The 27,162-nt window shown below is 44.1% G+C and overlaps 3 protein-coding genes across 4 annotated transcripts; 2 read left to right on the top strand and 1 right to left on the bottom strand.

Annotated features, from left to right (window-relative positions):
• Positions 1–231: 231 nt before the first annotated feature.
• LOC109475137 (pyroglutamylated RFamide peptide receptor-like) lies at positions 232–8,895 on the top strand. The gene is made up of 6 exons (XM_019775672.1): positions 232–647; positions 1,011–1,134; positions 5,602–5,831; positions 6,282–6,492; positions 7,183–7,401; positions 8,495–8,895. Exons 1-6 carry the CDS (start codon positions 232–234, stop codon positions 8,882–8,884), a joined length of 1,590 nt encoding a protein of 529 aa, XP_019631231.1. The 3' UTR covers positions 8,885–8,895.
• A 1,676-nt stretch (positions 8,896–10,571) lies between these two features.
• Positions 10,572–17,469, bottom strand: LOC109475186. 2 transcript variants are annotated; one of them, XR_002140524.1, is made up of 9 exons: positions 16,899–17,469; positions 14,719–14,882; positions 14,092–14,229; positions 13,534–13,730; positions 13,017–13,253; positions 12,361–12,912; positions 11,823–12,032; positions 11,337–11,452; positions 10,924–10,965 (listed from the first exon to the last, which is right to left on the bottom strand). XR_002140524.1 is itself a non-coding variant. In XM_019775765.1 (8 exons), exons 1-8 carry the CDS (start codon positions 17,226–17,228, stop codon positions 10,598–10,600), a joined length of 2,196 nt encoding a protein of 731 aa, XP_019631324.1. In that variant the 5' UTR covers positions 17,229–17,469; the 3' UTR covers positions 10,572–10,597. The 2 variants fall into 2 exon arrangements, 1 of the variants encoding a protein (XP_019631324.1); XM_019775765.1 differs by lacking the exon at positions 11,337–11,452 and having other exon boundaries at positions 10,572–10,965.
• A 697-nt stretch (positions 17,470–18,166) lies between these two features.
• LOC109475224 lies at positions 18,167–23,115 on the top strand. Its single transcript, XM_019775822.1, has 6 exons — positions 18,167–18,347; positions 19,850–20,030; positions 20,619–20,843; positions 21,566–21,659; positions 22,255–22,365; positions 22,872–23,115. Exons 1-6 carry the CDS (start codon positions 18,261–18,263, stop codon positions 22,951–22,953), a joined length of 780 nt encoding a protein of 259 aa, XP_019631381.1. The 5' UTR covers positions 18,167–18,260; the 3' UTR covers positions 22,954–23,115.
• The last annotated feature ends 4,047 nt before the right edge of the window (positions 23,116–27,162 follow it).

Here is a 27,162-nt window from a genome sequence, read left to right as displayed (position 1 = left end):
CAATACGTGACTCGGTGTGCAACAAGCACTAGTACATAATTGTATACGTCTTTGATACTGTAAGATTTGTATTACACACGTACGCCTCTGATAAGGTTGGGCTTTATGACTTAAATCAATTAAAACGATGAATGAGGTTTGCAGCCATAGAAACAGTAAATGATATGAAAATTGCTGCCCTAGAAACAGTAAATCATATTTCGCTATTTTATTTTCTCGGTCACAGACGAAATGGCGGCTCTTGACGACTTCGAAAGGGCCGAGAAAAATGTCAGTAACTCTACAGGTTCGAACGTGACGGTCCCCGAGCCGTACGTGGGCGCAGCCGCCATCCTGGAGAACCTGGCGGTCTCCGTCCCCACCATCCTCACCTACGCCGTCTGCTTCCTTCTCGGCACCGTCGGGAACGTGCTGGTGGTCTTCTCCGTGGCGCGTTTCCGGCGGCTCCGCTCCACCACCAACTACCTCCTGGGGAACCTGGCCACGGCGGACCTGCTGATCGTGGCGCTGTGCGTGCCCGTCAAGGCGGCCGAGTTCTTCCTGCCGGCCTGGGAGCTGGGCGGCTTCCTGTGTAAGGCCACGGCACTCCTGCAGTTTCTGTCGGTCATCTGTTCCGTCCTCACGCTCACATGCATCTCCATTGAAAGGTAATAATACATTATCCAATGATAAAATAAATCAAAACAAATCCATCCATCCATCCATCCATCCATCCATCCATCCATCCATCCATCCATCCATCCATCCATCCATCCATCCATCCATCCATCCATCCATCCATCCATCCATCCATCCATCCATCCATTCATCCATCCATCCATCCATCCATCCATTAAATACAATAAGAGAAAAACAGTCTTAACTTAAGAAAACCCAGTCAAACAGGAAATTGGTGTTTGTCTATCCTTGTCGGTAGACGACATGCTTCATTGTAGATCAAATTTGTCGCCGATATTTTATAACAATAGAATGGGGTTTACTGATGTACTATGAACCTGTGTGTGTTGCAGGTACTACGGTATCCTCCACCCGATGAAGGCCCGTGCCATGTTCATGTACGGGAAGGCTCGCCGTGCTGTGGCGGTCATCTGGGTGCTGTCTCTCCTCCTGGCCTCCCCCAGCCTGGTTATACAGGTGTGTGACTCTGTATAAACACTTTTGTATCTGTGTTGTTTAACAGGAAACAAGACTTTGGAGATCTCACACCTCCATCTTTTTTCTCACTTTCTCACTCTCGGACAAACTGAACCCAATCATGCCCTTTGAAAACTAACGTAAGATCAGAAACACTCACACATGCGCGCGCGCACACACACACACACACACACACACACACACACACACACATATAAGCTCCATATGTTCTTACACCTACAACTGTCTTCAGAAGCGAGAAGAAGCTGAACCTATACATATTAGTATGCTATAGATGTAGTCATACCAGACTTGTATCACTGTTTGTACACCATAACCTGTATTTAGCTCGTAAGCTAATATAAGGGCATAGATATAAAATGAATGTCTTTCATTTATGTGATATTGACCCGCCATACTTAACCTAATCCTAAACGTTGTGTAATCTAAATCTATCTAATTCGGAGTCAATTTACTACACTTAACGATAGTTCACGGAAGGAAGGAACCTTTGAATACCTCAACCCTGAGTTATTTTCCGGGATACTGATCACATGCCATTATCGTACCCAAATTACAGTTAGATGGAACCAGAAGAATGTATTTGCAACCCGAAAGTTGCTACTCCTCTCCATAGGTAATTATAGTTATATACATTTAGCCTCCTTCCTGAGAGTATGAGAGACGGAAATTACCACGTCTGGTCTGAGCCGTTATTTTGAAAGCAAATTTGCATTCACTCACACATCTCTCCTGATTTTAGACTTCATTCATTTCAAATTCTCATTCGGTTGGCAGTCTAATTTTGTTTCAGATAATAAATAGGGGAACGGTTTTAAGTTTATCTGATTGGCTGGAAGGATCACTTAAGTTGGAAGGAGATTGCTATTTTCCAATAGATAAGAGCTGTTTTCCAACAGATAGTTAATCTATTGGAAAATAACACCCTGCTAGGTGGGAGGTTGTTATTTACATAGATAAGTATTATTTTCCAATAGATAGTGTATCTGTTAGAAAATAATACCTTTCTAGGAAGGAGGTTGTTATTTCCCAACATATATTTTATATATGGGAAAATAACACCCTCATATCGACTGACTTTAATACTCCTTTACCGTACATATGCAATCCCACAAGCGAGTTCTCAGTCGCCGATGTTTTGCCCTAGTTTCATTTCTAGGTCACTCCCCTCAAATTATAGGGTTCATCAAACAACATCACCAAAAACGTGTACCAAGCTGTAGTGGTGGTTCTGTGTACTAAACAGTTCATAGATTATGACACTAGAGTTTGAACTACACATGACAGAGCCTTTCTTCTATCCTTTCGTGTGGTAAGTATGGTATTAGTTTTTGCTACAATCCACCGATATCTGTCTAAAAATGTAAGTGGACAATTCTGTAGGTAGACCGTCTACATGAAGGTACATGTACAGGTTTTAAAAAATTATCTACCTTTTCAGTTAATAATGTTACATCTTAAGTGAGCTTTACAACACAAGAACTGAAGTGGGTACAGGAACGACCAACTGTCCTACTTTTGATGTTCTAAATACACAAATAATAGACTAGCAACAAGGCCTTCTTAAATGCGTCCTATAGACAGTGATATAAGAAGATAACCTATAATACATTGATACATGATAAAATATAGTTTCCTCAAGTTTCTGCAAACCATGTCCCGTCCAAAATACTGGAAAGATCAACTCTAAGCCCCCCCTTCTGTTTTAATTTCATAAAAGAGATGGATGATAAAGTCTTGCGTAAATGAGAAGTTGAGCGAGGTAACTTCAAGTAAAACATCAAAGTACTGAAAGAACGGCCAGCCTTCAAAGTGGGCGCCTGGAACCGTACTCCCGGATCAAACCGGCTTGTCACAGGCCGACATTTTCTGTCAGAAACGCTTAGCGCGTACGTACACGCGGCCCTGTCCTTGGTGCTGAAACTGGTGTTCACAACAACATTTATCTCTAACCTCGTGCCGCAAGCCACGAAACATCTCAACAGGAATGTCAGAACGACAATTGTACCGCAACTTTGAACATACACAGGAGGACAACAATGCACACATTTGCTCCAAAGGGCACCAAATGTACACTAAAGGGCGGGTGTGGGAGTTGCAGAGTGAGTTGAAGCTCTTATCACCTGTACTGTTACCGACATTTCCTTTGCCATTACCATGTACCGGGTCACACGACGCTTTTACCCTTAGACTTTATGTTACCCAAAAGCCACAAGAAAGAAGTTGAAACCGGAATTACAAAAATTGTCGAAATTTCAATTCGCTGACGTTATTCTAAAAAACTATCATTTTACACGTAGGAGCTAACTTTTAAAGTACTCGCGATATGTTTTCATATTATGTAAAATTATTTCATTTTGTCTTTGTCATTTTGCGAGATGCATGTTTCTAAAAACCAGCCCCTCTACACAAAATAATTCTCATTAAATGATGAAAGCAAGTCAACGCCTGGATGTAGGTTATTTACATTGACATTTGCGGCGGCTGGTATTTGGAACTAAATGTCCTAGATTTAAAGCTTGTATCCCTATCCATTTTCGTGTCTGCGCCTGACAGTGACATAACATGTACACTACTACCTTATACCAAATATCGGGCTACCTTATTGATAAAACACACCTTGACTACGAATTAGTTAGTTTTTCATTCCCGACCTTATCCACCCTAGAAATATCATGTGTTCTGCCTGAAGTTTGCGTGTTCGCAGGCCTATTTCCTCAATTCCAAGCCGCGAGGAATTCAAAGCTTTCATTCCTACCAATTTCCCTGCCCGCGCCTGCCTCTGACATGACAGGGTCAGGGTAAAACCAGGGGGTCAAATCTTATCAAAATGAGCTGTGCCGAAGAAATAGTCATGAATAACTTGATGGCAAAGTTGACAGACTGCGGGGGCGATAGGAAAAATGCGGCACTTAGCCGACAACAAAATAAGAAGCTCGTGTATTCGTTTTGAAGAGGGCACACCCCCAATTCTCCCGTGAACGGGGAAAGAAATGGGCTACAAATACGGTGAAGACAAGGTTTTGGGTGTGGGGCGGGGGGCAAGTTTGAATTCCCATCGCTCAAAATCTACTACAAAATGGCGTGCACAGGAAATGTTGTGTGTTGGTTGAGTACAAATTGATTTGAAGCTAGAAGCTTACTTCCGGCTATCCCGAATGTCCAAAGTGATGCTTCCTTTAACACGGATTAGCCTCTGCTGCGTTTTGCGAGTAAAATTGCGATGCCTGGAGCCTTGGATCATCGGGAGGATTGTAGCTGATCGATTTTCGTTGTAATCGGCTCAACTATAGCCAAGACCTGCAGCTTTATCACTCACCTCGCTGGCTTTGATGCAAGAGTAGATTTTACACCACGTAAAATGTCAAATTTTCATGGACAGAAACTCATAAATCAAAAAGCTATGAAACAAAATTCAGATGATTTTGTAGCTGAAGAGTTATATTTTTCCGTTCATATAATGTGGACTGAGCATGTACAGCCTTCAAAGAAACTGAGGTGTACTTACTACTAATGATTAGGCGGAGCAACAACATTTCATCAGCAAAACAGTAGACTTTGATAAGGTCAAAAATGATGTTCCCTTTAGAAGTGATCGAGTGTGTATTTCCTGTAAATTATTAATCTCAACGCAGATCTATCGGTGGCCGCCAGGACAGTATCAAATTGGCCAGGCAGTTACCATTTTCCACCAGTTAGGCTGGCGTAAAGAGGTTACCAGTACAAAAAGAGAGCCCGATTAAAATGCTTGGAGAGTAGTCACTTCTGAATAGCCGTGGGCTCGTGCTTGTAACGATTGTTGCGTGGTATCTCTTGCCTGCAGTTCTATCCATTAGGACATGTATGAGAATGTAAGCACCAGATACCCTACATCAATCATCAGGGCTATTTTATGATGAAGAAACACTGTTCGTAATTTCCGCCATGCTGGGCATAGTTAGCCCTCGAGCAGAGCCAAGTACGGAACTCCAGATTGCTTTTAAAAGTTGGGAGGAGGGTGTTGTTTTCAAATGGAGTATTTATCATCCTTGAATAGTTCCACCAGGTTGGTAAGTCACTGAATATTAAGATACTCTTTTTAAGCAATGAAGTGTTTTATTCAGCCAATGTTTCGGTGACTGCCTGTGGACTTCCTCAGGGCGATTCTGACTGCTGATATATTGCACAGCACATGTGCCGCTGCTAAAGATGCTTACGTATCTACACTGTTACAGGGAACAGGTATCTGGCAGCGACACCTGTGCTGTGCACTGTGGAACAGTCAGAATCGCCCTGAGGAAGGTGACAGACAGTCACCAAAACGTCGGCTGAATAAAACGCTTAGTTGTGTAAAAAATCTCTTTATTCAGATTATTTATCAATATCAATGATTGCATAAAGTGCAGAACTATAAAAGTTGATTCTGCTCTTAAGACTGTCTTCAAGTGCTTTTCATCCACCCCGCAGGGTCTTGTGGGATATGACTGGGGGACGGGCGATACCATCTACCACTGTCAGCAGGTGTGGGCGTCGGTAGTGTACGAGCGTCTGTACGTGTTGTACGGTCTGCTGGTCCTCTTTCTCCTCCCCCTCGCCATAATGGGCTTCTCCTACGGCTGCGTCATCTGGGAAATCGTGCAGCGGCGGAGAGGTCAGAGTTCAGAAAGTGAACAGAAAGAAAATGTCGAAAACGAAGGGTGAGTACTGGTGCACATCACAGTAATAAACATACCAGGACATCTCCAAGCAGTGAGGAGTGGAAGCACATAAAGTACCTCAAATTATGTCTCTGTGTGTCTGTCTGTGTGTGCGAGTGTGTCTGTCTGTGTGTGTGTGTGTGTGTGCGTGTGCACGTGTATGTGTATGTGTGCATTTATGTGTGTGTTTGTGTGCGTTTGTGTGTGTTTGCTTGCGTGCCCATAGAGTTAAGTGACAGCACTTAGGTGGGGAATTCCCTAACCACAGACCACAGAAGGTCAGACATAGGTCTCAGAAGCAGGCAGGAATGCAACAAGAACTTGGTCTGGAGTCTGTTGGCCGGGTGCCAGTTGATAAATGAATAGATGTAAACAGAAAAATTCCCAAAACTGTACATATTTCACGAAAATATAAAATCTCTGATTTCTTCTTCATGTTTTGATGTGCAGAAAGATGATGTCCTTTCGCCGTTTCTCGGAACATCTTCGGCGAACCCCGCAAAACCCCGAGGTAGTCGGGGCCGCTGAGAACATGCCACACGGGCCCAGAATGACGTCAATGCAGCTGGAGACCATCACCCAGGGCAACGCAGACGAGAATAGTTCAACCAATAGTCGAAAACCATCGTTCCAAGTCCTGGGGGACGAAAACGGCTTACAGGTAAAACATTGCCACACATTCAGAACCTTCTCCCAACTACATGTGCAGCTGCTAGTAATCCAATGTAAATTGGGCTCAGCAGTACTTAAGATGATGATGACTACCGACCAACCAAAGTTGGCTGAAGTTCACATCAAACAGTCTGCTCAGATTTAGGACACGCCTAACTTCCTATTCTAATCTAATTCGAGTTAAATTTGAGTCAAATTTGACCCCTGCACATGAGTCAATCATCTACCAACCATATGGCCATACCCCAATGTTTTAATTTAAACATTTTCAACATTTGGCTAGCACAGCCAAACACCAGGCAGCCACATGCTCGCACACACACGGACACGCGCTGTAACTTTTTTTGAGGGGGGGGGGCGAGGCGACTTCAGCCAGTATTTAAAGTATAATACGATCGCTCTGAAAGTACACAAACAATTATAGGTACCTATTATTTATTATTTCTTTATTTCAGGCATAACTCACCCATATACAACATAAATATAAAATACACACAACACAATTACATCTGATTCAGTAAAAGAATAATATGACTATATGTACAGACAGGCCCAGTTATTGCGAAAGAATCTGCTGCGGAATATCACTTCAGATTTAAGAACAGATTGGATAATGTTGTTTGAGGACTTGTATAGACGGAGCAGCTGTTGGCAGCTGTTCACGATGTTTCCCCTCCAGATAATGAAGATGCTGCTGGTTGTGATGGCGGTGTTTGTGTCCTGCTGGGGACCGCTGCTGATCCTCCACACTCTGGTGACCTTTAACCTCCTGGACGAGCACACCCAGCACGTGTACGCCATGCGCATCGCCTTCCGCCTGCTGTCCTACCTGAACAGCTGCGCCAACCCCGTCTGTTACGCCTTCATGTCGCACAGCTTCCGCAGCAGCTTCCGACAGGTGGGCAAAGTAGTCATCCCTCACACATTCAGGGGACAGGGGGTTAGAGGGCAGCAATACCTTTGAAAATCCTTTACTTCTCTTTAAACGTTTGGTCCAGTTTGGAGATTCATGGGCTAGAAGGAACAGGTAGGGTGTAAACTGTCACATCCCTAGTTCGGCAGTGTTTGGGAGACATTCTTCCTCAGCTTGTACTTACTGCACCCCCATGAAACTCCTTCCTCTTCGCCCCCGCCGTTCTGCTTCGCCCCCGCCCGTTCTGCTTCGCCCCCGCAAAAAATCTGCTTCGCCCCCGTCGTTCCTCTACGCCCCCGGCGCAATTCTGCTTTGCCCCCGTCCTTCTGCTTAGCCCCCAATGGCGGCACAGCTCACAGTCGACACGAAAATCGTCTGCAAAATAACAATAAAGGCTGTGCCGCCAAATTTAAAGTAGCCCATGCTCCGGCAAACATTCTGGACCACCTTTCTGCCAAGTGGCGTTGCACAAATCCTTCCCATTCAAAGTTACCCTCCTCACGGCCCGTCAGTGGTTCTTACGTTTATAAGTACTGGCGTTTATAAGTACAGCCGTGAGTGAAATTTCCCGCCAGTACTTATAAACGTAAGAACCACTGACGGGCCGTGAGGAAGGGGTAAACTTTTGAATGGGAAGGATTTGTGCAACGCCACTTGGCAGAAAGGTGGTCCAGAATGTTTGCCGGAGCATGGGCTACTTTAAATTTGGCGGCACAGCCTTTATTGTTATTTTGCAGACGATTTTCGTGTCGACTGTGAGCTGTGCCGCCATTGGGGGCTAAGCAGAAGGACGGGGGCAAAGCAGAATTGCGCCGGGGGCGTAGAGGAACGACGGGGGCGAAGCAGATTTTTTGCGGGGGCGAAGCAGAACGGGGCGGGGGCGAAGCAGAACGGCGGGGGCGAAGAGGAAGGAGTTTCATGGGGGTGCTTACTGTAACTGCCCAAAACCGGTGTGTTACGTCTTAAGGCAGTTTACCAATAATGCGAAGCAAACAAACAAACAAACAAACAAAAAACAGCACACCATCAATTGTTAGTCCAATGTATATCTTCATTGACAAACCGAGGTCTATTCCAGGCGATATCATCCTGCGGCAAACGCCGGGCCTCGTGCCGAGGGGGGAACCAGCCTTCTCCGAGAGGCCTGCTGGCGGCAAACCTACCGATCCCGGAGGTCCTCGTTCAGCATTTAGACGTCCCGTCCCTGGCAGAGGGCTACTCCCTGCAGAGAACCCAGGGCACCCCTCTAGGAACCCCACTCGGAACCCCTGATAGACAGTCAGTCAGGGGGGCAAATTCTGAGGAAGAGCTGCACCACCAACTGAAGTCGGTAGAGGGCACTTTTGCTTTAGACCATGGTGGTGGCACCGATGGCCTTGACCATGCAAAGGCCAATGGTCAAGTTCATTTGGAGGAATATCTCTACTGGAAAGCTCAGAATGCCTTTTCCTTCGTAACGTCTGTCTAAATTCCTCGTTCCTTGCGTGAATTAACTCAAATCGATGTATTATATTGTGGCTTGTATCAAGTCGCCAGTAATCTACAATTCATTAAAGGTATTCGGTTACACTCTGTGATGGCTATCTCATAAAAATATATTCCACAGGAGCCCTACTTTTTAAAAACCATAATAAAAATTTGCCACCTCCTGTGGTACCAATATGTGAAATTTGGGGTTCTAACCCTTAGATTATTTGTAAAATCTTGTTTTCAATCGGCAAAACTGCATTGGGAACATTTGATGTGAGCTGGGCATATCTTCTATATGTATACAAAGAGTAGGTAATCTTCAGAACTAGGTGCATGCAGTACTAGTAGTAAACGTGGTGCTATGTATCTGTTCATGAGTAAAATTATGCGGCTATACGTCTTTTCGAATTCTCCATTGAGTTAAATGAGATAAAAGACACATAACGAGTTACAAATTATATCATGCAGGTGAACATGCAGCTTAAGTCTACAGTCTGCTCTATCTGTCTTGCAATTGGTAAAAAAAAAAGAATCACACCATGTTTGCAAGTCCAATTTTTTTATTGATAACTTGCACAACTAGATACAGTGGTATTATATGGCGTGAAGTTAAGTGAGTTATATTAGCATAGTACTTATATGAAGTTATTAAGCATAAATTATGCTAAGGGTTATATTAGCATAGTACTTATATAAGCTTCACTATATAGTGAAGCATAGTACTTAATATATGAAGAATACTTATGTTTAAAATGGCTATCGGATATCAACAAAGCTCTACGTAATAACTTGTGTAGAAGAAACCAAAGCTTGGCCCTGTTTTCCATGGATTACACGACTACTGTAGTACGTATATACCTAAGTATACTATTCTATGCTACACTGTACAAGTTAAAGTTACCTTGAGGAACGATTCTAGTTCATCCAGTGGATAAAATGCTTGGTGGTAGTAAGGTCGATAGTTAATCACGTGTACGTTACATTATTATATTATACTAGTATTATATTATGTTATATTATGTCATGTTATATTTTCAAAATGTTCTACTCGTAGACTTTTCAGCTCAGTTAAGTTGAAATTCCGTGTCACAAAGTCGAGTCTAAATTAGTACCTGTTGCAGTTATTAAGCATGATATTGTACATGTAGGTAGCAGTCCTCTAAATGTATTCAGCCGTTCACTTGTGAAGTTGTTCCTAGCTCCCTATTCAGAAGCGCCATCTTCCGACTTACACATAATATACAATCACACATTTATGCCTAGTACATAAAACTGAGGCGATAACTATGAGCAAATATGTGTAGTCTATGAACAGCGTCATGTACATTGTAATTGTTAGGTCATTGAAAAGGTTAAGACACAAGCTAGATGAATGTAAGTCATCTGGACAACTTTACTGCTATACAACTTCCTCGGAGTATGAATGGACTCTACGTACTACTACTTGTCGCAAAATGACGTTACGGTCACCAACTTTTATGAAACTGTACACATTTGCATCATAAACTATTAACATTTCTAGTACGTTCTTCTGTACAATACCAGTATGAATTTTCGTCCACAGCTGAAGTGGCCTGCACACTGCGCAAAACTCTACCTTCAACACACTGTAAACCATGCGTAAAGATGCACACAAAGGAAGCAACGGAACCTTCACACGTGCTTTAAAGCACGGATTATTTTGTGCATTGCAAGTCCGACAGGTACAGATTTATCCAGAACTGTCCTTGGGGAAGACCACGATGAACGGGACGTTGTCGAACTGGACCGTCTCCTCGCACGCGACCATCATGGCGGAACGGTCGAAGCAGATCGGGCGGAAGAAGAATCCCTTGATGCACTCCGCGTCGTCCATCCAGTTGTCGGTGACCCTGGTGACCGACAGGACGTGCGCGCCGGCCTCCCGCAGGATGGCCACTTTGGTCACGGTGATGCCGTCACAGTGGAAGACGTCCACCTCCAGCGAAGACGAGGTGTTGTCCGGCGGGGACAGGCTGAAGTTGAGGTGCAGGTCGACCCTTTTGGGCCGCACGGGAGCCCCGTCCAGGGTGATGTTGCAGACCATGCCATCCAGGTACGCTGGAAGAGGTGCAAAAGGAAGTGAGTGCTTCATCCCGACTACATTGTAGTAACGTATGCTTTCTTCTAATTGCATAAAATAGCTGGGTTGTAGTCCTTCGATTCCTCCCTTCCTTCAGTCAGTCATCGAGTCAGTCACTCGCTCGATCTCACTCACTCACTCACTCACTCACTTATTCACTCACTCAAGCACACAATCACTCACTCACTCACTCACTCACTCACTCACTCACTCACTCACTCACTCACTCACTCACTCACACTTATTCACTCACTCAAGCACACAATCACTCACTCACTCGCTCGATCTCTCACTCGCCCACTCACTCACTCACTCACGCACGCGCTCGCTCGCTCCCTCACACACTCACTCATTTATTCCAGTAAATGCGGGGTGTTTCACTCGCCCATGCGAATCCAGAGCGGCTTTTTGAGTCCGTTCTTCGCTCGCCACACTGGTAGAAGAAGTGTTGCCGGGGTGTTTAAACTGTATAGAATACACATTATATAACACATTATATAACATACAACAACAAAAGACCATGTCGATTTGATTGTATGGATTTTTGACCATTATGTAAATTGTACAAAGCAGCTTCAAAATGAGCAAAGATAGGCCGTAAATGGCCAAATTAAATGAGTGTGTTATTCGCCATACTATACTTTATGTGTTTTAGTCATTTGTTCAACCCTCATGACCATGTAGATTTCATAATAAAAGCAACTTATTTTACCAAACTTTTTTGTTCACACGCTCGCATCAGGTTTAGGGTTCCCAGAGAATGTCATCCATAGAATCAAATCATCAAGATAGTACACAAGCCAATGCCATATAAAATGTGTTTAAACGTCCCGACCTGCCATGACGCTGCAGGCAATCACCCACATCTGAGGAGTCTGGTTCCCGCCTTTCTTCAGCAGCTCTATGAGGTACTCCCTGACGTGGTCAGTCCCCTGGTCAGTCCGGCGGACGGTGAGGGAAGTTGGGGCCGGGCAGGGGAAGCCGGGCCGCTGGCAGGCGTCTTCCGGAGCCAGGAGGCTGGTCACTACAGGAGTCGCGGTCACGTCTGAGGAGAAGAAAGACACTGGAGCTTGAGCAAGTGTTTTATTCAGCCGACGTTCCGGTGACCGTCTGTCACCTTCCCTGTGCTGCAGTGCAATGTGTATCAGTCAGGATTGCCGGCCCGAGGAAAGTGACGTCGGCTGAAAAACACTTGGTTTTGGAAAAAGAGTCTCTTTACTCAGTGACTTACCAACCTGATGAAACTATTCACGGATACTAAAGTTTTTTCCGACAGTATACACTCTGGTCTTGTTACGCTGTAACCAAATAAGTAAAAAAACAACAACAATTATATAACAACAACAAGAACAACAACAACAAAAATATCCCACCAGTCATGACGTCACTAGCGTTACTCCACTCCCTCATCCCCAGGTCAGTGACGTCAGTGTCGTTGTCAGGCTCGTTCCCGGTATCCTGATGACCTGAGCCCATCTCGTTCCTCTTGATCGCGTCCATCCTCCACCGGAACGGGTCAGCCTGCTGCGCCCTTTTGCTGATCTTCAGGAACACGAAGACGGAGCCGAACGGGACTCCCTCGCCCTTCTCCCCTCCCCCGTTGCCGCTCTCCTGCCACGGTCCCTCTGACGTCGACGAGTACTCGATGAGAACCCTCCCCGTCTTTCGCCCACTTCGTGCCCAACGTCTGATGATCCTCAGCACGTCTCCCTCCAACACGGATGTCCTGTTGACGGTTGTGTGCTTCAGCGGGACCAGGTAGTTCACTCCCATGATAGCGCTGACGTGCCCAGACCTCTCCAAGTCTAAGATATTGACACTTTGGTTCGGGCCGTCGCCGACGACCAGGACGGCTTCGGAGGCCCACCCCCAGTCAGGCAACTTCAACCTGCAACGCACTGCTGGTAGAGCGCCAGAAATTACCACTGAAAAGAATCGTCATCGTATTATCACACGAGCTCACAAACGTGTATACACCAAAGGGAAACATGCACAAGACTGCGTGTACATTTGTATGACCGGCCCTTACCTTGATGTGTACACGGGATGACGAAGAAAGTGAAGTTCTCCAGCTGTTTGGTGGTGTTGAGCCTGTCCATCAGGTAGGTCGCCATCAGCGCGCTGTCGGCACGGGCAGGGTTGGAGCTGTCGGACCGGGAGATGTTCCACAGCGTCGACAGGAGCCCGTCGTCTTCTTCCTGACGCAGCTGGTCATCCGGTACTTCATCATCTGTATCCTCTGGTGCAGCACTGACCTCGCCATTCACTACAAGACAAGAAATCTATGATGGAGCTGGTAACTTACATTTAGTCTCTCAGTATTCATCTACTAGTTGATCCAAGTGATGCAAGTTTAAAAAACAACTTGAGTTTGCCGTTACCATGTGATATTCATTTCATAATCTCATGCTGTGGAAAGCTACTACAATTCACTCACTCTCACTCACTCACTCACTCACTCACTCACTCACTCACTCACTCACTCACTCACTCACTCACTCACTCACTCACTCACTCACTCACTCACTTTCATATCTACTACAAACCTATGACTATCTCCATGGGACGCTGTGCCTTCACCATCCGGTCCCTGGGCTGGTACTGCTCCGGGTCCTCCGTGAACTGGAACAGGATGTCCTGATAGGTGATGACGTCGTCTGGTTCCCTTTTCCGGTAGTACATCGCCAGGAACGGGAGTTGCCAGGCCTGGGAGGGGTCCTCGCTTCCGGAACACAGCGTTATTCTATCACAAACAACATCAGTGTTATTTATTTAAGTTTAACTTGTTGAGATCCGAATGAAGTCATGCTAAGGTCACATTCCCAAACCGGGCCCCGATCGGGATCAATCAATCAATCAATCAATCAATCAATCAATCAATCAATCAATCAATCAATCAATCAATCAATCAATCAATCAATCAATCAATCAATCAATCAATCAATCAATCAACCAACCAATCAATCAATCAACCACTCAATCAATCAATCAATCAATCAATCAATCAATCAATCAATCAATCAATCAATCAATCAATCAATCAATCAATCAATCAATCAATCAATCAATCAATCAATCAATCAATCAATCAATCAATCACTGACCCATTGGTGACGCAAGGTTGCCAGATATCAAATGCCCTTGGTGAAAAGGGCTGTTTGGACCATTGTCGGATAGTCTCTGTAGCGTCATAGACCTCACCCTCTTCTATAGTTCTTTTGAATGCAGCGCGGACCATTGGCCTACAGAGGGGTGGAGAACACAATTATAATGTCTAGAGTTGGATGTTCAAGGGTTTGGTGTAACACGTCGATCGGTGTAATGTAGCCAGTTGTCGCCGCGCCGCGTGCTCATGTGTTACGCCGAAGCCCCCGGTGTTTATACCGGCTATACAGATACATAATATGGCCTACAGTGGGGTGGAGAACACAGTGATACATGTATGGCTTGTGGAGGGGTGGAGAACATAATACATTCATAAGTTACATCGTTTCTCATGTAACACCTTTGTGGTACCCAGTTCAAACAGTAAACTCAATCCTTAGTGGATTTGAAGTAGGACTCCAGGAAGAATAGTGGTCAGTTGAACACTAATGGAGATCTAATAAAAACAAACAAACAAGTACTGCTTTGCTACTTATTGGGGCATATCAAGGTGAAAGTTTGGCTAGCCCCTTGTGCAACTCTTGCCACTCGTACATGCAAAGAAGCAGCAAAATGAAAGACGGTACCCGTGTAAATCCGGCACCAGGAACAGCCAGGGCGGGATGTGTCTGTTCCCGGCGGGAAACTTCAGGACCAGTTCCCCGCGCTGCACCACCGCTGCCTCCCGCATCGCGAACTGAAACTGGCAGCTGTACAAGAAACGAGCACCCTGGATCTGCAGGTCAGTGTGCTGTGGAAAGATAAGAAAAAAGACAGATTGCATCAGTAAATATCAGTGTCAGCGGTGTCGCGCGGGCAGATGTCACCCTTACAGTTTGTTTTAACAGACAGGCTCGTGTCTGAGGTGCTGACGTTCGCCCTGTCTATATATATATAGTTGGCACTACCACACGCACCTGTATAAACCGACTGGCTGTTCCAGCCCCCTACTATGACTGTTGGCGCGTCCTCTCAAAGATGGAGTCCAGAAAGATCAAGGGTCCCACAACTACTTGATGAGTTTACCATCATAGTTGAAACTGAGAAGACATGAGATAGTGCTCTCTTGGCTGGGATGGGAAGATGTTAAAGCAGCACTATGTAACATTACGACGATACAAAAAGGCAATTTTCAAGTTGACTCAACACTATAGTCCATTGCAAATAAGTACCATTCAGGAAGTGGAGGTGCCAAAATATGACGTCTTACGAGAGTTCTAGAGACATAGCTGTCAGCCTTGTTTGTTTACATTCTGGTAGTTTGTGGTGGCACCACAAACTGAGTGTGCTTCGTGTGGGCTGTTTTAGCGTCATAAATAAGTGACAGCAATGTGAGATGATTGCACAAGTATGTAACACGAATATTTTGTGAATAAGATATTTCAATTTTTCAACCCGCACGCACGCACGCGCACGTACGTACGCACGCACGCACACACACATGGCATCATGAATAAAGAATGATTCAAACAAATGTGGATATTGTACCCTGGCATGCGGCTTCACGCTTACCGCAGAAATTAAAATGCCTTCATAAATTATCATGAAAGTTCATCTGTGTTGGTAGTAATCATAGTAAAAGGTTGAACTTTATTCCAACACACAATATGTACACGGATCAAATTTTCAGCGACCACTGCCTTCATAAACCATATTTCTTTGGAATACATTTTAATACATACTGCAATGCGCCAAATTTGGCGCCGAATTTAGACAAAAGTGTACAATTTTTCAGCCCTCTCGATAGACTACTTGGCAGGGAGTACTTGTAATTCACCTCAAGGTTATGATCCAAGGTGGTCCTGTTGTTGGATTTACCCATGTATGGTATTGTTTGGATAGAGAGGGGCTGACTCCTCAAGTGTTTGTTTCCTATTCAACCACCTCTGACATCCAAAGTGAAACTACATGCACAGCTGCAGTGACAAGTGACTGTGAGAAGGCAATGTCCTGCAGGTACATACCAGTAACGCCACAGCAAGTAATTTGTATGGATGACATCAGCGCGTGCATTAATTTTCGCATGATTTTGGAAAAAATTGCCCTCTGACGGTGGTCAACATGCCGAAAATGGGCAAATATGTTGTAAATGCCTATCGGTTCGGAGACCATCAGGGATCCAGCAAACTTGAGGCACAGTGGTTCGTGTTTGATCGGAAATGTTGACACTGACATGTTCCACCGCATGCAACTGAATTCTTGTTTAACAAGGCTTATGACCTCAAAATTTGAAAATGAAAGAATCTTTTTTTTTGGGTCGCCTTGTTTTGTTTTGCCCTATTGCATTAGATTGGAGTCTGCGGATGTCATCATAAAATTTACTTGGCTGTGGCTAAAGAATGGAAGCAAATTTGGAATTCTCTCTCTCTCTTTCTCTCTCTCTCTCTCTCACACACACACACACACACACACACACACACACACACACACACACACACACGCACGCACGCACGCACACACACACACACACACACACACAGAGAGAGAGAGAGAGAGAGAGAGAGAGAGAGAGAGAGAGTAACACGGGCGCACGTGCACACACACAAACTTTTGACACGCTCACGCACAGAGAGAGAGAGAGAAATATGCACGAACTTACACACAAACCGTGACGCACACACCTACAGACACACACACACTCACAGCACAGAGAGAGAGAGAAGGAAAGAGAGAGAAAGAAAGAGAAACGCACACACAGTCACAACAAGAGCGCAAGTGAAGCAATGATCATTTTGACTTACGCGAGCAAGAAAAAAACAACACTTACCTGACTCTTGGAGCCATTACACGGGACCGCCAGCACCTGGTCATCAGATCGCGTTTTCCGCTGTCGGCAGAAGAAAGACAGCATGAAGCTGTTGATGCCCAGTTTCTGCCCTTCTTTTCCCCGCCTATTCGCGGCAGACGACAGTGAAGCGCAGAGACTGTTGAAAGGCGGTCCTAAGTTGTCCTCTTCGTCAGAAGTTGGGATCGCAGGCGAGGCATCATTGTCGGCGTTCCTGAAAAACGATCGTATGGGTATGGCGAAACCAACAACACCGACACTGAAGATTGGAGAATGGAGGACCACCAGAGCGAAGAGCAGTGCAGCTATCATTTTGCCGTCTGTCCAACTCCACAAGAGTTAAACAGAAGCAAAGAGAAGAGAAAGTGCCGCAGATTTGCCGAATGATCGCCCTCTATATACTCTTTTTCTAGACACGAATGTGTGGTTAGCCAATCATGTCGACGCCAACAAGTGACGTTGCGTCTCTTAGTTACCATGGAAACGTCAAGACCGCCGATGTTTATTTGGACATGTCTTTGAATTCTGGGTCTTTTTGCTGTGTCCAATCATGACGCTTCATTTTCGCAGGGATAGACACATTCATGTAACATATGTTTATAGGAGGGAATTCAGGGCTCGAAATACTGTGTGTAACGTAATATGCAGTTAAAGTAAAATTTGGGCTGTTCGGGTATCTAATTATGGCCTACCTCCTCCTAACCTGCACTGGTCCACTACGGTTCTAGTTTTATATACATAACACGTTACATGTTACGTTAGATATATGTGATTTCTATTTGATGCATTGACTGTCACCATATATGAAGTATAAAAAGACAAGGTTTCTGAACAGCTTTTAGTTACGTATAGATAATCCATACTTCTCAAAGTCAATTGAGTTGTGAAGGTAAAATTTGTCCGTTGCAGGCAATTTTTAAAGTCACCTGCACTGGTGCGGGTGATGCAGAAAAAAATATTCGAGCCCTAAGTTACGGCAACCCTATGCAACCACAGTCCCCGACCCTCCAGAAGAGGAAGGGACAAGGTGAAGGTGAAGTTACGGCTCTTAGAATAGTCATATTTAACCTGAATATTGGCAACCTATATATATATGAGTAACTTATACTAGTATAACCAAGAAGGTTAAATTCAACTTTAAATTTAACTCCCTTGACATAGCTATGTACGTCACTAGTGATTAGATCACTAACAGGTGTCAGTCTCGCCAAGTCTCGTGTATCCTCGCGAGACTGAGACGCATACAGCATCACGTGACTATCTAGGCCGTAGAAAAAATGTCGTAGCTAGCTAGAAAGTTTTGGTGTTGTTTTTGTTCTCATAAACAATTGTACCCGCTCAAAGATGGGCACGGGTGCAAGTACTGCGGAGGGGATGCCCCTCAGTCCCCGCGTTGAGTACGCAGAACAACAAGGAAAGAAAACAAACCAGGTTTGTACGAGCCAAAATATAATTTGGGGGGGGGGGCTTCGTTTCCGGGGCTGGAAAAAATACGGCGTCACGTTTCCATGGCAATGGCAGTCGCTAAAATGTTTGCTTCAAGTTCAACGCAGCAAGTGCAACCACCCACTTGCTTCAACAGAGCAAAGAAAGCGTCAGATTCGTCGTACATGTACATAGTTTAACATTTTCCAAATTTCAGCTCAAAACTTTCATCATCAGATTTTCTTGGTGTGTGATTTTCTTGAAGTAACACATCCTTGGTCTGCATATGTTAAGTGTTTTCACATGTGGAAACAACTAAGCATTTGTCAAACATTAACATATGTGCTTGGTGAAGGTGAAGCTGCCAACTTGGCACACTGTGTGGTGACACAGCTTGTTCACAAAGTTGAAACGTGGATTGTTGGGGTTTAACGTTAAGTTTTTCAGAAAAATATTTGTGCGACAATGTGATGACAAGTTGGCCAGACTGTCGGATACTTGCGTCCCAGCCAGTGGCATAGTTCCTGAACATTCACATTCAGGAGTAAAACGTCAAACATTATCAATTTAAACAAACGCAACTGTTCTCAGTTTCATCGTCCTTCTTCGGTTCTTCCGATATCTGGGCCACAGTGCATCCTGGGAATGGTCATGACAGAATTTTCGATGCAATGAACAAGAATTCCGCCAGAGGCGCAATTTTCGTTACGCGTAATCAGGCCTTTTAAGACTTTGTAATCCGTAGTCAGTCACCCAAAATCAATGTAATTTGTAATCAGTACATTAGCCGTAACGTGGTCGTTTTTATTCTATGTAACGTCATGGAACTTTAAATGTGAAATACCTTTATTCAACGTAAATCGTAATCCATAAAGGATTTAACGTAATTTGTAATCAGCTCTGTGAATTTAATTCGTAATGGGTGGTGAAAATTTTGCGTAATTCGTCATCACTACATTACATCTCCCCCTGTAAAGGCCCTCGTGCAACAACTGACTGAAGTGTCATTGAACCATGTAGGCTTAACTTTTTTTGCAATGTTAAGTGTTACAAAAGAATGACCAGTATACTCCGTCAAAACTGATTTTTGTCCATCAAAGATGACGGAAATTTTTGTCTGTCATAAGCAACAAAATTCTGTCAAATGACAGAAAGACAGAAAGAGCTGGGTAAAACATAGTGTGGGTTGATTTGATAGGTTGCATTGAATATCCGTGGTCTGACTTTGGAGATTGCACGTTCTGATCTGTCACTGACTTACTGTTACTGGCTAAGTATGCAATCCATACGTCCTGGTTGAGATACAAAGATGACCATAGAAAACTGCAGAAAGGCGATGTGGTTAATACTTTCCTTTATTATTGTTCTATGTACACATGAGTGAGTACACTTTGTACACCTTGTTGAGAACTTGTTATGACATATTACTGAACATTTGCATTTAATAAAGTGCTGTGGCGGACACGGAAAAGTTTTTAAAAAAATCTGTTACTGACTTCTCTTACCAGACGATTCTAATTGACAACCCCAAACTGGTGGATCTTGGACACGGGAGTGTGCGATATCGACGACCGCACAACGTCATAGCGGCAGAGGGCAGTCTTCCTGCAGGCAGCTCGGGCAGCAAGCCGGTCAAGAGGCTAAAGGAGGGGTACTTCTACCACCCACAGTTTAAGGACTACAGCGCAGGTCAGCTGCAAATTCACCTGTTTAACTTTAAGCTATCTCCGAACATGATGTTGTCTGTCTTGTTAAGGTTTTGGCTTATCTGACATCTGACTCAGTATCCCAAAATATTCATTTTCACCCAAGTTAAGTGAGGAAAGTTGTGTTAAGTGCCTTTCCCAGGGGCACAAGATCAGTGGCATGGCAGGTTGAACCTGGTTTTGAGTCAAACACTCTACCGTTACACTACACGGCCCAACTTGTCGTATGCTTGAGTAAATGTGGGAGTCTCAGTATTGAAAATTGGGATGGTACCCCGAGGCTAGTAAAGAATAAAGTTGAGCTGAAACATCAACATGAAAATAGAGGCTGAGGGGATATAGTACACACAGTTGAAGTAGGAGCATGTAGTGAGATGCAAGTTTGTCTTCCCAAGGACATTATGTTGATTTCAGAAGTTCCTTGGTCTTCCGGTCGTCGTGTCGTTAATATTCTTTTGCTGTGTACTATCAAGGGCATTATGTATAATGTCCTTGGTACTATTTTATATCAACAGATCCAAGAATTAAGAAAGGTTCTGATACACATATGCATGTACCTATCTTTTCACAGATGCAATTCTAGATCCCAAAGATGCCTTCAAGTTGCAGCACGTTTGCCGAGGCCCTGCAAGGGCTCGTGGGAAGAAGCTGTTCTACGTGTACGGGATCGGGAAGAACGCGAAGGACCCCGGGCTGCAGCGACATGGGCAGAAACCGCAGGGCAAGGGCTACCAGTGGCCGCAGGAGTATCGAAATCCTAACCACGCCTACTTTGAGCTGACCTTTGTCGACCAAGGTGTGTAATTAAGATTTTTTGTGTCTCTTAAAGTAGTGTGGTCCACCCATGCCAAACAGGCGAACAGGCTAGATGAGAGAGTTCAGCTCAGAACCAAGAGGTCACATGTTCAATCCTGACATACCCGATGTTGTGCCTTTATGGAGAGGCACTTTACACGATCGTGACTTCCCTCCCTGTACGGTGGAGTGACACAGGGCCATTCGGCTAATCGTTGACCAAACACTGATGAGAATGAGATGAGAATTTGTGTTTAAAAAAAAAGAAAGAAGCTAACATGTTCAAAAGATATGCGTTATGCAAGTGACAAATCTGCTGCACTGAGCAGTTCAGATGTAAATTCTAGATAGGGTAATGCTGACTGCACATGTGTATATTTTGGATGGACCTGGTACTGTGTTGGAGTTCATATATACAATAGTCCACATGTTGTTTAACTCAAGTGTTACAAGGGGTGAATCTTGCTCAGTTGAAATTGAAGTCACTTACCTTCAAATGGGGGTCGACATCTGTGAGTGCAAATTACAAATCAAGTCCTCAGCAATAAAATAATGCATTACTTTGAATTTAAATACCTACAAATTACAGTTTTCATTGAATTATATACAGTCTCTTTTGTACCCCTCCCCCTCAAATAAAACTGCAACATGCTTCAAAAAGGACAAACTAAATGGTAAAACCACTTAAAGTCTTTGTTATCAACGACGTCTCTTTTTTTCCAGATGATGCAGACAATTTGACGGAGAATGATGATGATGATGATTATGACATAGACAGTTTAGACGATGCCTCCTCTGAGAACCAAGACTTTATGAGGTATATAAATTTTGCTTGTAACTGTAATTATCTCAAATGTCAATGAGTTATCATCATTGCTGATATTTCTTAAGAATGCTGTCCCATTCTTTCCCCACACTTTGTAAGGTTAAGTGGATACAACAACTGTTTTATTGACAAGAAGTCATTGATGTACATGTATTGTTATTTGGTATGTGGGCATGTGTCAAGAAAACATAGGTCAAGTTTGACTATGGGCCTCCTATAGCTAGGAGGCATTGTATGGTACTACTGCACAACAGGTTTTGGTACATGTATCTGAGTTCCAGTGATATTATGTTTACTGAAGGAAAACATACTGTTATTGCTCTGTTTCTTCCTCTTCTTCTCCAAACAGTGACCTCTCACCTGACCAATGACATGATTTGTTGACGTCTATCACCATGGTGACTGGTGTTGCGTTACATAATGTTGCAATTTCACGGCCTGCTCTGCTCCTGTCACCATATACTAGTAGTACATGTATGTGAAATTGTGTTTGAGTAAAAATTAACAGAGCAGACCATGTCCGAAGGTAAACATTATGCTTTTTCTTTGCAAATGTTACTTCTCTAGTTCTTTCCCCTTTCATCAGGATCAGACTCCCGGCGGATGATTCAGTGGAAGGATTGAAGAAGAGAATGGCAATAAGACTGCTGAAGCCTGTGTCCAACATCCACATCAGTCACAACACCACCAAACTGCAGTAAGTTAAATCATGAATGATGATTCAGTCATGATTTCAGGCATGCCCCCTGACCCCCTTGGATTGACCTACCTTCAGGACTTCACATCAAACAAAATGGCTGGCAAGGATACTGACAAAAAAGATACCTATTATTGGTTCATTGACCATATTAAAGTCAGTCATTATATCTGAACCAGTGCATAGTTCACAGTTAATTACGATGTCAGTACTTAGATAAAAAGTAAAGATAGAGTGAGGTCAATATGCCAGACAATATGTTCAATTGAACAAAAATCAAACTGTTCACGTGCTATGACCTGTTTGTGATTAACGTGCAATGCAGTGCAAATATTTCATGTACATGATTGTGTCATGTCATGCAACTTGACTTGAAACTGAAACTGAATATAGTTTTGACACCTTGAAGGTCGAGGATAGTTCTCTAGATGTACTCAGGAACGTTAACCCTCCCAGGTATTTTCACAAGTGGTCAACTCACTACACTGTAATTGTTGTTGCTACAGAAACGAGGACATCCTTCGGGAGTTGAGAGAGCAGAGCGAAAACAAGCCGAGAAAACTGACAGTGGAGCTACGTGCCATCTAAGAACTCAGCACTTCCCCAGGTTGCCACGAATGTGACATCTTACTATTCTTAGCACAAAATTGACCTGCCAGATGGCAAGATGTTAGAAACTAATGTTACAAATATCACATCAAGTAATATTCCACCAGCCCAGGGGAATGGAAAGAAAACTGACACTTCACATGAGACATCACACGCTGCAACTCTGACCCCAGCAGAAAGTACACTGAGCGACAGTAGGTCCTCCAAATGACTAGGAAATGAGGGAACACAGAATAAGGAAGGAGGGGGACACACGGAATCCACAACACTGTCAGTTCTCTACACAAATGCAGACCAATTCCCTAATAAGAGAGACGAACTGAAGTTTACAATAGCAAACGACCTACCTGCTTTTATTGTAATAACTGAGGTTATACCGAAGGCACAGAAAGCCCCACTTTTCATGAGTACGCTACAGATGGAGGGATATGAGGCCTACACTAACTTTGATCCAGATTTACCTGATCTTGGGGCCAGTGGTGTTCGTGGAATCATCATTTTTGTAAGGAAAACTCTGAACATTAGAATTACTGAGATGGATTACAGCGAGGTAGGGTTCCAGGAGCAGCTATTCCTAAACTGCACATTTGATGGCAACAACGAACTCACTATTGGGTGCATATACAGGAGTCCATCAGGGGATGCTATGGAAAGCACAAACAAACTCTGTGAGCTTTTGAGCTCTGTGTGTAACAGAAAGCTGAAGAATCTCGTAATAGTCGGGGACTTCAACATTAAGGAAGTTGACTGGGAAAGGAGAGTCTCTACAGTGGGCAGCGGTCATCATGGGCAAATGCTGATTGATTGTCTGGACAACAACTTCCTCCACCAACATGTTACAGAACCGACCCGCTTTCGAGCATCTCAGAGACCTTCGTTATTGGACCTGGTAATCACCAATGATCACAACACAGTGGGAAGCATTGAGTACTTACCTGGGTTGGGTAAAGGTGACCACTGCTGTCTGAGATTTCATATTGAAGCAGAAGTAATGTTGGAGGACCATACGATACCTAGACGAAATTACAACAAGGGGCACTACGCCATGGCTGGAAACTTGCTACAGGAGGTAGAGTGGCAGAAGTTGCTGGAAGACAAGGATGTACAGGAGGCATGGGGGGAGTTTGCTGATATTTTGGAAAAGACAGTGGAAGAATGCATTCCCCTATCAAAACCACGACTCAGAGCTAACAAACTCTACATGAACAAGCGAGCCATGAGGGCAAGAGAAAGAAAGAGGAAGGCATGGGCCAAGTTTAGACAATCTGGGAAGACTACTGACTATGTGAAGTATGCAAAAGAGAGAAACAAACTGCGAAGTGTGACACGTGAACTATGCAGCAGCTTTGAACACAGAATGGTGAAAGACATAAAGAACAACCCCAAAGCCTTTTGGAGGTATGTTAAGTCCAGACTCCAGTGCAGGGAGAAAGTAGGCAGTCTGATAAGGGAGGATGGTACAGTTGCGGAGACAGATGGGGAAAAAGCCGAAGTACTGAACGAGTTCTTCGCTAGTGTCTTCACGTCTGAAGACTTGACTAGCATCCCTAGTATCGACAGACTACAATCTCCACCCTTGATCCAAGACTTTGAATTCACTGAAGAATTGGTGTTGAAGAAACTGACAGAGTTAAACCCGTCCAAATCCTCTGGTCCTGACGGTATCCATCCCAGGTTCCTGAAGGAGATGGCTCATCACCTAGCCCTACCCCTGTCCATACTGTTCAATAAGTCAATGGAGGCAGCTGAGTTACCTGAAGGTTGGAAAGAAGCACATGTCTCACCCATCCACAAGAAAGGGAGTAAAACAGCACCAGGGAATTACAGACCAGTCAGCTTAACCTCAGTGATTGGTAAACTGATGGAGTCCATCATCCGGGATAAGCTTGTGGAACATATGATGGAGTTCAACCTCTTCACAGATGCGCAGCACGGGTTTGTGCCGGGGCGCTCATGTATGACCCAGCTCCTAGTAGTTATGGAAGAATGGACCAGGTTGTTACAAGAGGGGAAGCCACTAGATGTTGTCTATTTAGACTTTAGGAAAGCGTTCGACACCGTTCCTCATGTTAGACTACTCCGGAAGCTGGAGAGATACGGTGTGGGTGGCAACATAAGGAACTGGGTTGAAGACTTCCTAAGACTGAGGAAGCAACGGGTAGTGGTAAACGGACAGTTTTCGTCTTGGAGGGAAGTCAAGAGCGGCATTCCGCAGGGTAGTGTCCTTGGACCAATTCTGTTTGTGATCTACATAAATGACCTACCCGAGGCAGTGGCTAGTGGAATAAAAATATTTGCGGACGATAGTAAATTGTCAAAAACTGTCCATGACAAGACCGGAGAAGATGCACTGCAGCAGGACCTAAACACAGTGGGGGAATGGTCACAAGCATGGCAGTTACTTTTTAACGTTACTAAGTGCAAAGTGCTCCACTTAGGAAGAACTAACCAGAAAAACAGCTACAGTCTGGGAGGACAAACCATTGAAGAAACGGTGGAGGAGAAAGACCTTGGCGTAACAATAGACAACCAGCTCTCATTCCATTCACATACAGCAAAAGCGGCAAACAAAGGAACCAAGTCTTGGGTTTGATTAAGAGGACCTTCTACAACTTGGACAAAGACACAGTCCCTACACTCTTCAAGACCATGGTACGCCCCCACCTGGAATATGGGAATGTAATCTGGGGACCCCACTACTCCCTCGACCAGCAGAAAGTGGAGGCGGTGCAGAGAAGAGCTACAAAACTAGTGTCTGGGCTCAGGGAGCTCCCCTACAGTGAGAGACTAAAGAGGCTTAGACTACCGTCCCTGGGATATAGAAGAAGAAGGGGAGATATGATTCAGGTGTTCAAGTTCCTGACTGGGCAGGAAAGGGTACAAGCAGACAACTTCTTTGAGTTAGCAGGGGGTACAACAAGAGGCCACAACTTCAAGTTGAAGGTACCATTGGCCAAGTCAAGGAGTAGACAGCATGTATTCAGTGTGAGGGTCATCAAAGACTGGAATTCGCTGCCGCCGACTGTAGTATCCAGTGAAACAGTCAACCAGTTTAAAACGAGATTGGATCGACACTGGGAGCACCTGAAGTACGAAGAAGGCGTCTAAGACCAGTCCACAACAGGCGGGAAGAAGCCTTACTCGACTGTAGACGGTATCAAGGTATCAAGGTAAGATCGTAGATTTGTATATAGAAGAGGACAGAATTAGATACATAGTATTATTGTAAGGAGAGTGCCAGCATCATTCTGTCCGTACCTTGAAAAAAAATCAATAAACAATGTCCCACTTCATTTCTTGCAACAAGCAGGTTTCAGGGCGGCTTTTGTTTTTCCAACGTGTGGTGTACAATGTCAATGGACTCTCATTTCTGAGAAGTTTCAAGAGATAGTCTGATGAGTTGGGCAGACATACAGAGTGACTGACTTTCTGTCACATGTTGATGATATCTGCCCTTTTTTTTATCTAAATCTTAAGTTGCACGGATTTATGTCCCTGGCTCTTATTAGCCTTCTTGTTCAAAATGTGTAACTGAAAGATTAAAATGTAACATATGGCTGGAAGACAGACATGTATCTGGCTCTACACGCCTGCTGTGTCGGTGTGTATCAAATTCAAACTTCCACTTAATGTCATACCTGGACAGCAATAACATTCCATATGGGTGTTCCGGCCCGTGTGATGACCAGCGGCATCACACTGGGATCCAACAGTTATCACACAGGCTTCCAATTGTTCCATAGAATAATTTGAACACATCTTGCGTGTGCCAGATTTGGACGTTGGATTTGATGTTGTTTAGGGACACCAAATATTAAAATTGGGGAGGAAGAGAAGATTTTATCTTGACATGATGAAAGAAGGACAATATGTATTACTAAGTAGTACCACCTCTTAGATTGTACATTGTAGGTACATAGTCATTTTTTTAAATACTGTAATCAAGTTTGTATATTTGTTAAATTAAGTTTTTACATTCCTTATGTAAATAAATGACACAACTACTCAAAGAAGACCATGATTTGGTCATAATCCTATGCAATATGCAGAGTAAAAGATATACTATGTATGAAAGCATGTACAGCTGTTTACAATTACAATTTTCACCTCCATTAGCAGTACTTTATTTTAACTCCAACACTGTACAAAAGCATGTTTTTGTATTGGTAATTTTTTTCCAGTTTATCA

The sequence above is a fragment of the Branchiostoma belcheri genome, unplaced genomic scaffold (assembly GCF_001625305.1).
Source record: "Branchiostoma belcheri isolate BF01 breed outbred unplaced genomic scaffold, Haploidv18h27 scaffold33, whole genome shotgun sequence".
Lineage (NCBI taxonomy): Eukaryota > Metazoa > Chordata > Leptocardii > Amphioxiformes > Branchiostomatidae > Branchiostoma > Branchiostoma belcheri.
Note: the sequence above shows the minus strand (reverse complement) of the source record. Positions and strands in the feature narration are given on the sequence as shown.

Coding starts and splice junctions, on each gene's coding strand:
- LOC109475137 (XM_019775672.1), top strand. CDS start 232: ATGGCGGCTCTTGACGACTTCGAAAGGGCCGAGAAAAATGTCAGTAAC. Junction 1,135..5,601: donor CCCCCAGCCTGGTTATACAG/GTGTGTGACTCT, acceptor TCCACCCCGCAG/GGTCTTGTGGGATATGACTG. Junction 6,493..7,182: donor GGGACGAAAACGGCTTACAG/GTAAAACATTGC, acceptor TTTCCCCTCCAG/ATAATGAAGATGCTGCTGGT.
- LOC109475186 (XM_019775765.1), bottom strand. CDS start 17,228: ATGATAGCTGCACTGCTCTTCGCTCTGGTGGTCCTCCATTCTCCAATC. Junction 12,913..13,016: donor CATCCCGTGTACACATCAAG/GTAAGGGCCGGT, acceptor GATTCTTTTCAG/TGGTAATTTCTGGCGCTCTA. Junction 10,966..11,822: donor TGCCTGCAGCGTCATGGCAG/GTCGGGACGTTT, acceptor CACCTCTTCCAG/CGTACCTGGATGGCATGGTC.
- LOC109475224 (XM_019775822.1), top strand. CDS start 18,261: ATGGGCACGGGTGCAAGTACTGCGGAGGGGATGCCCCTCAGTCCCCGC. Junction 20,031..20,618: donor GTTTAAGGACTACAGCGCAG/GTCAGCTGCAAA, acceptor ATCTTTTCACAG/ATGCAATTCTAGATCCCAAA. Junction 22,366..22,871: donor CACAACACCACCAAACTGCA/GTAAGTTAAATC, acceptor TTGTTGCTACAG/AAACGAGGACATCCTTCGGG.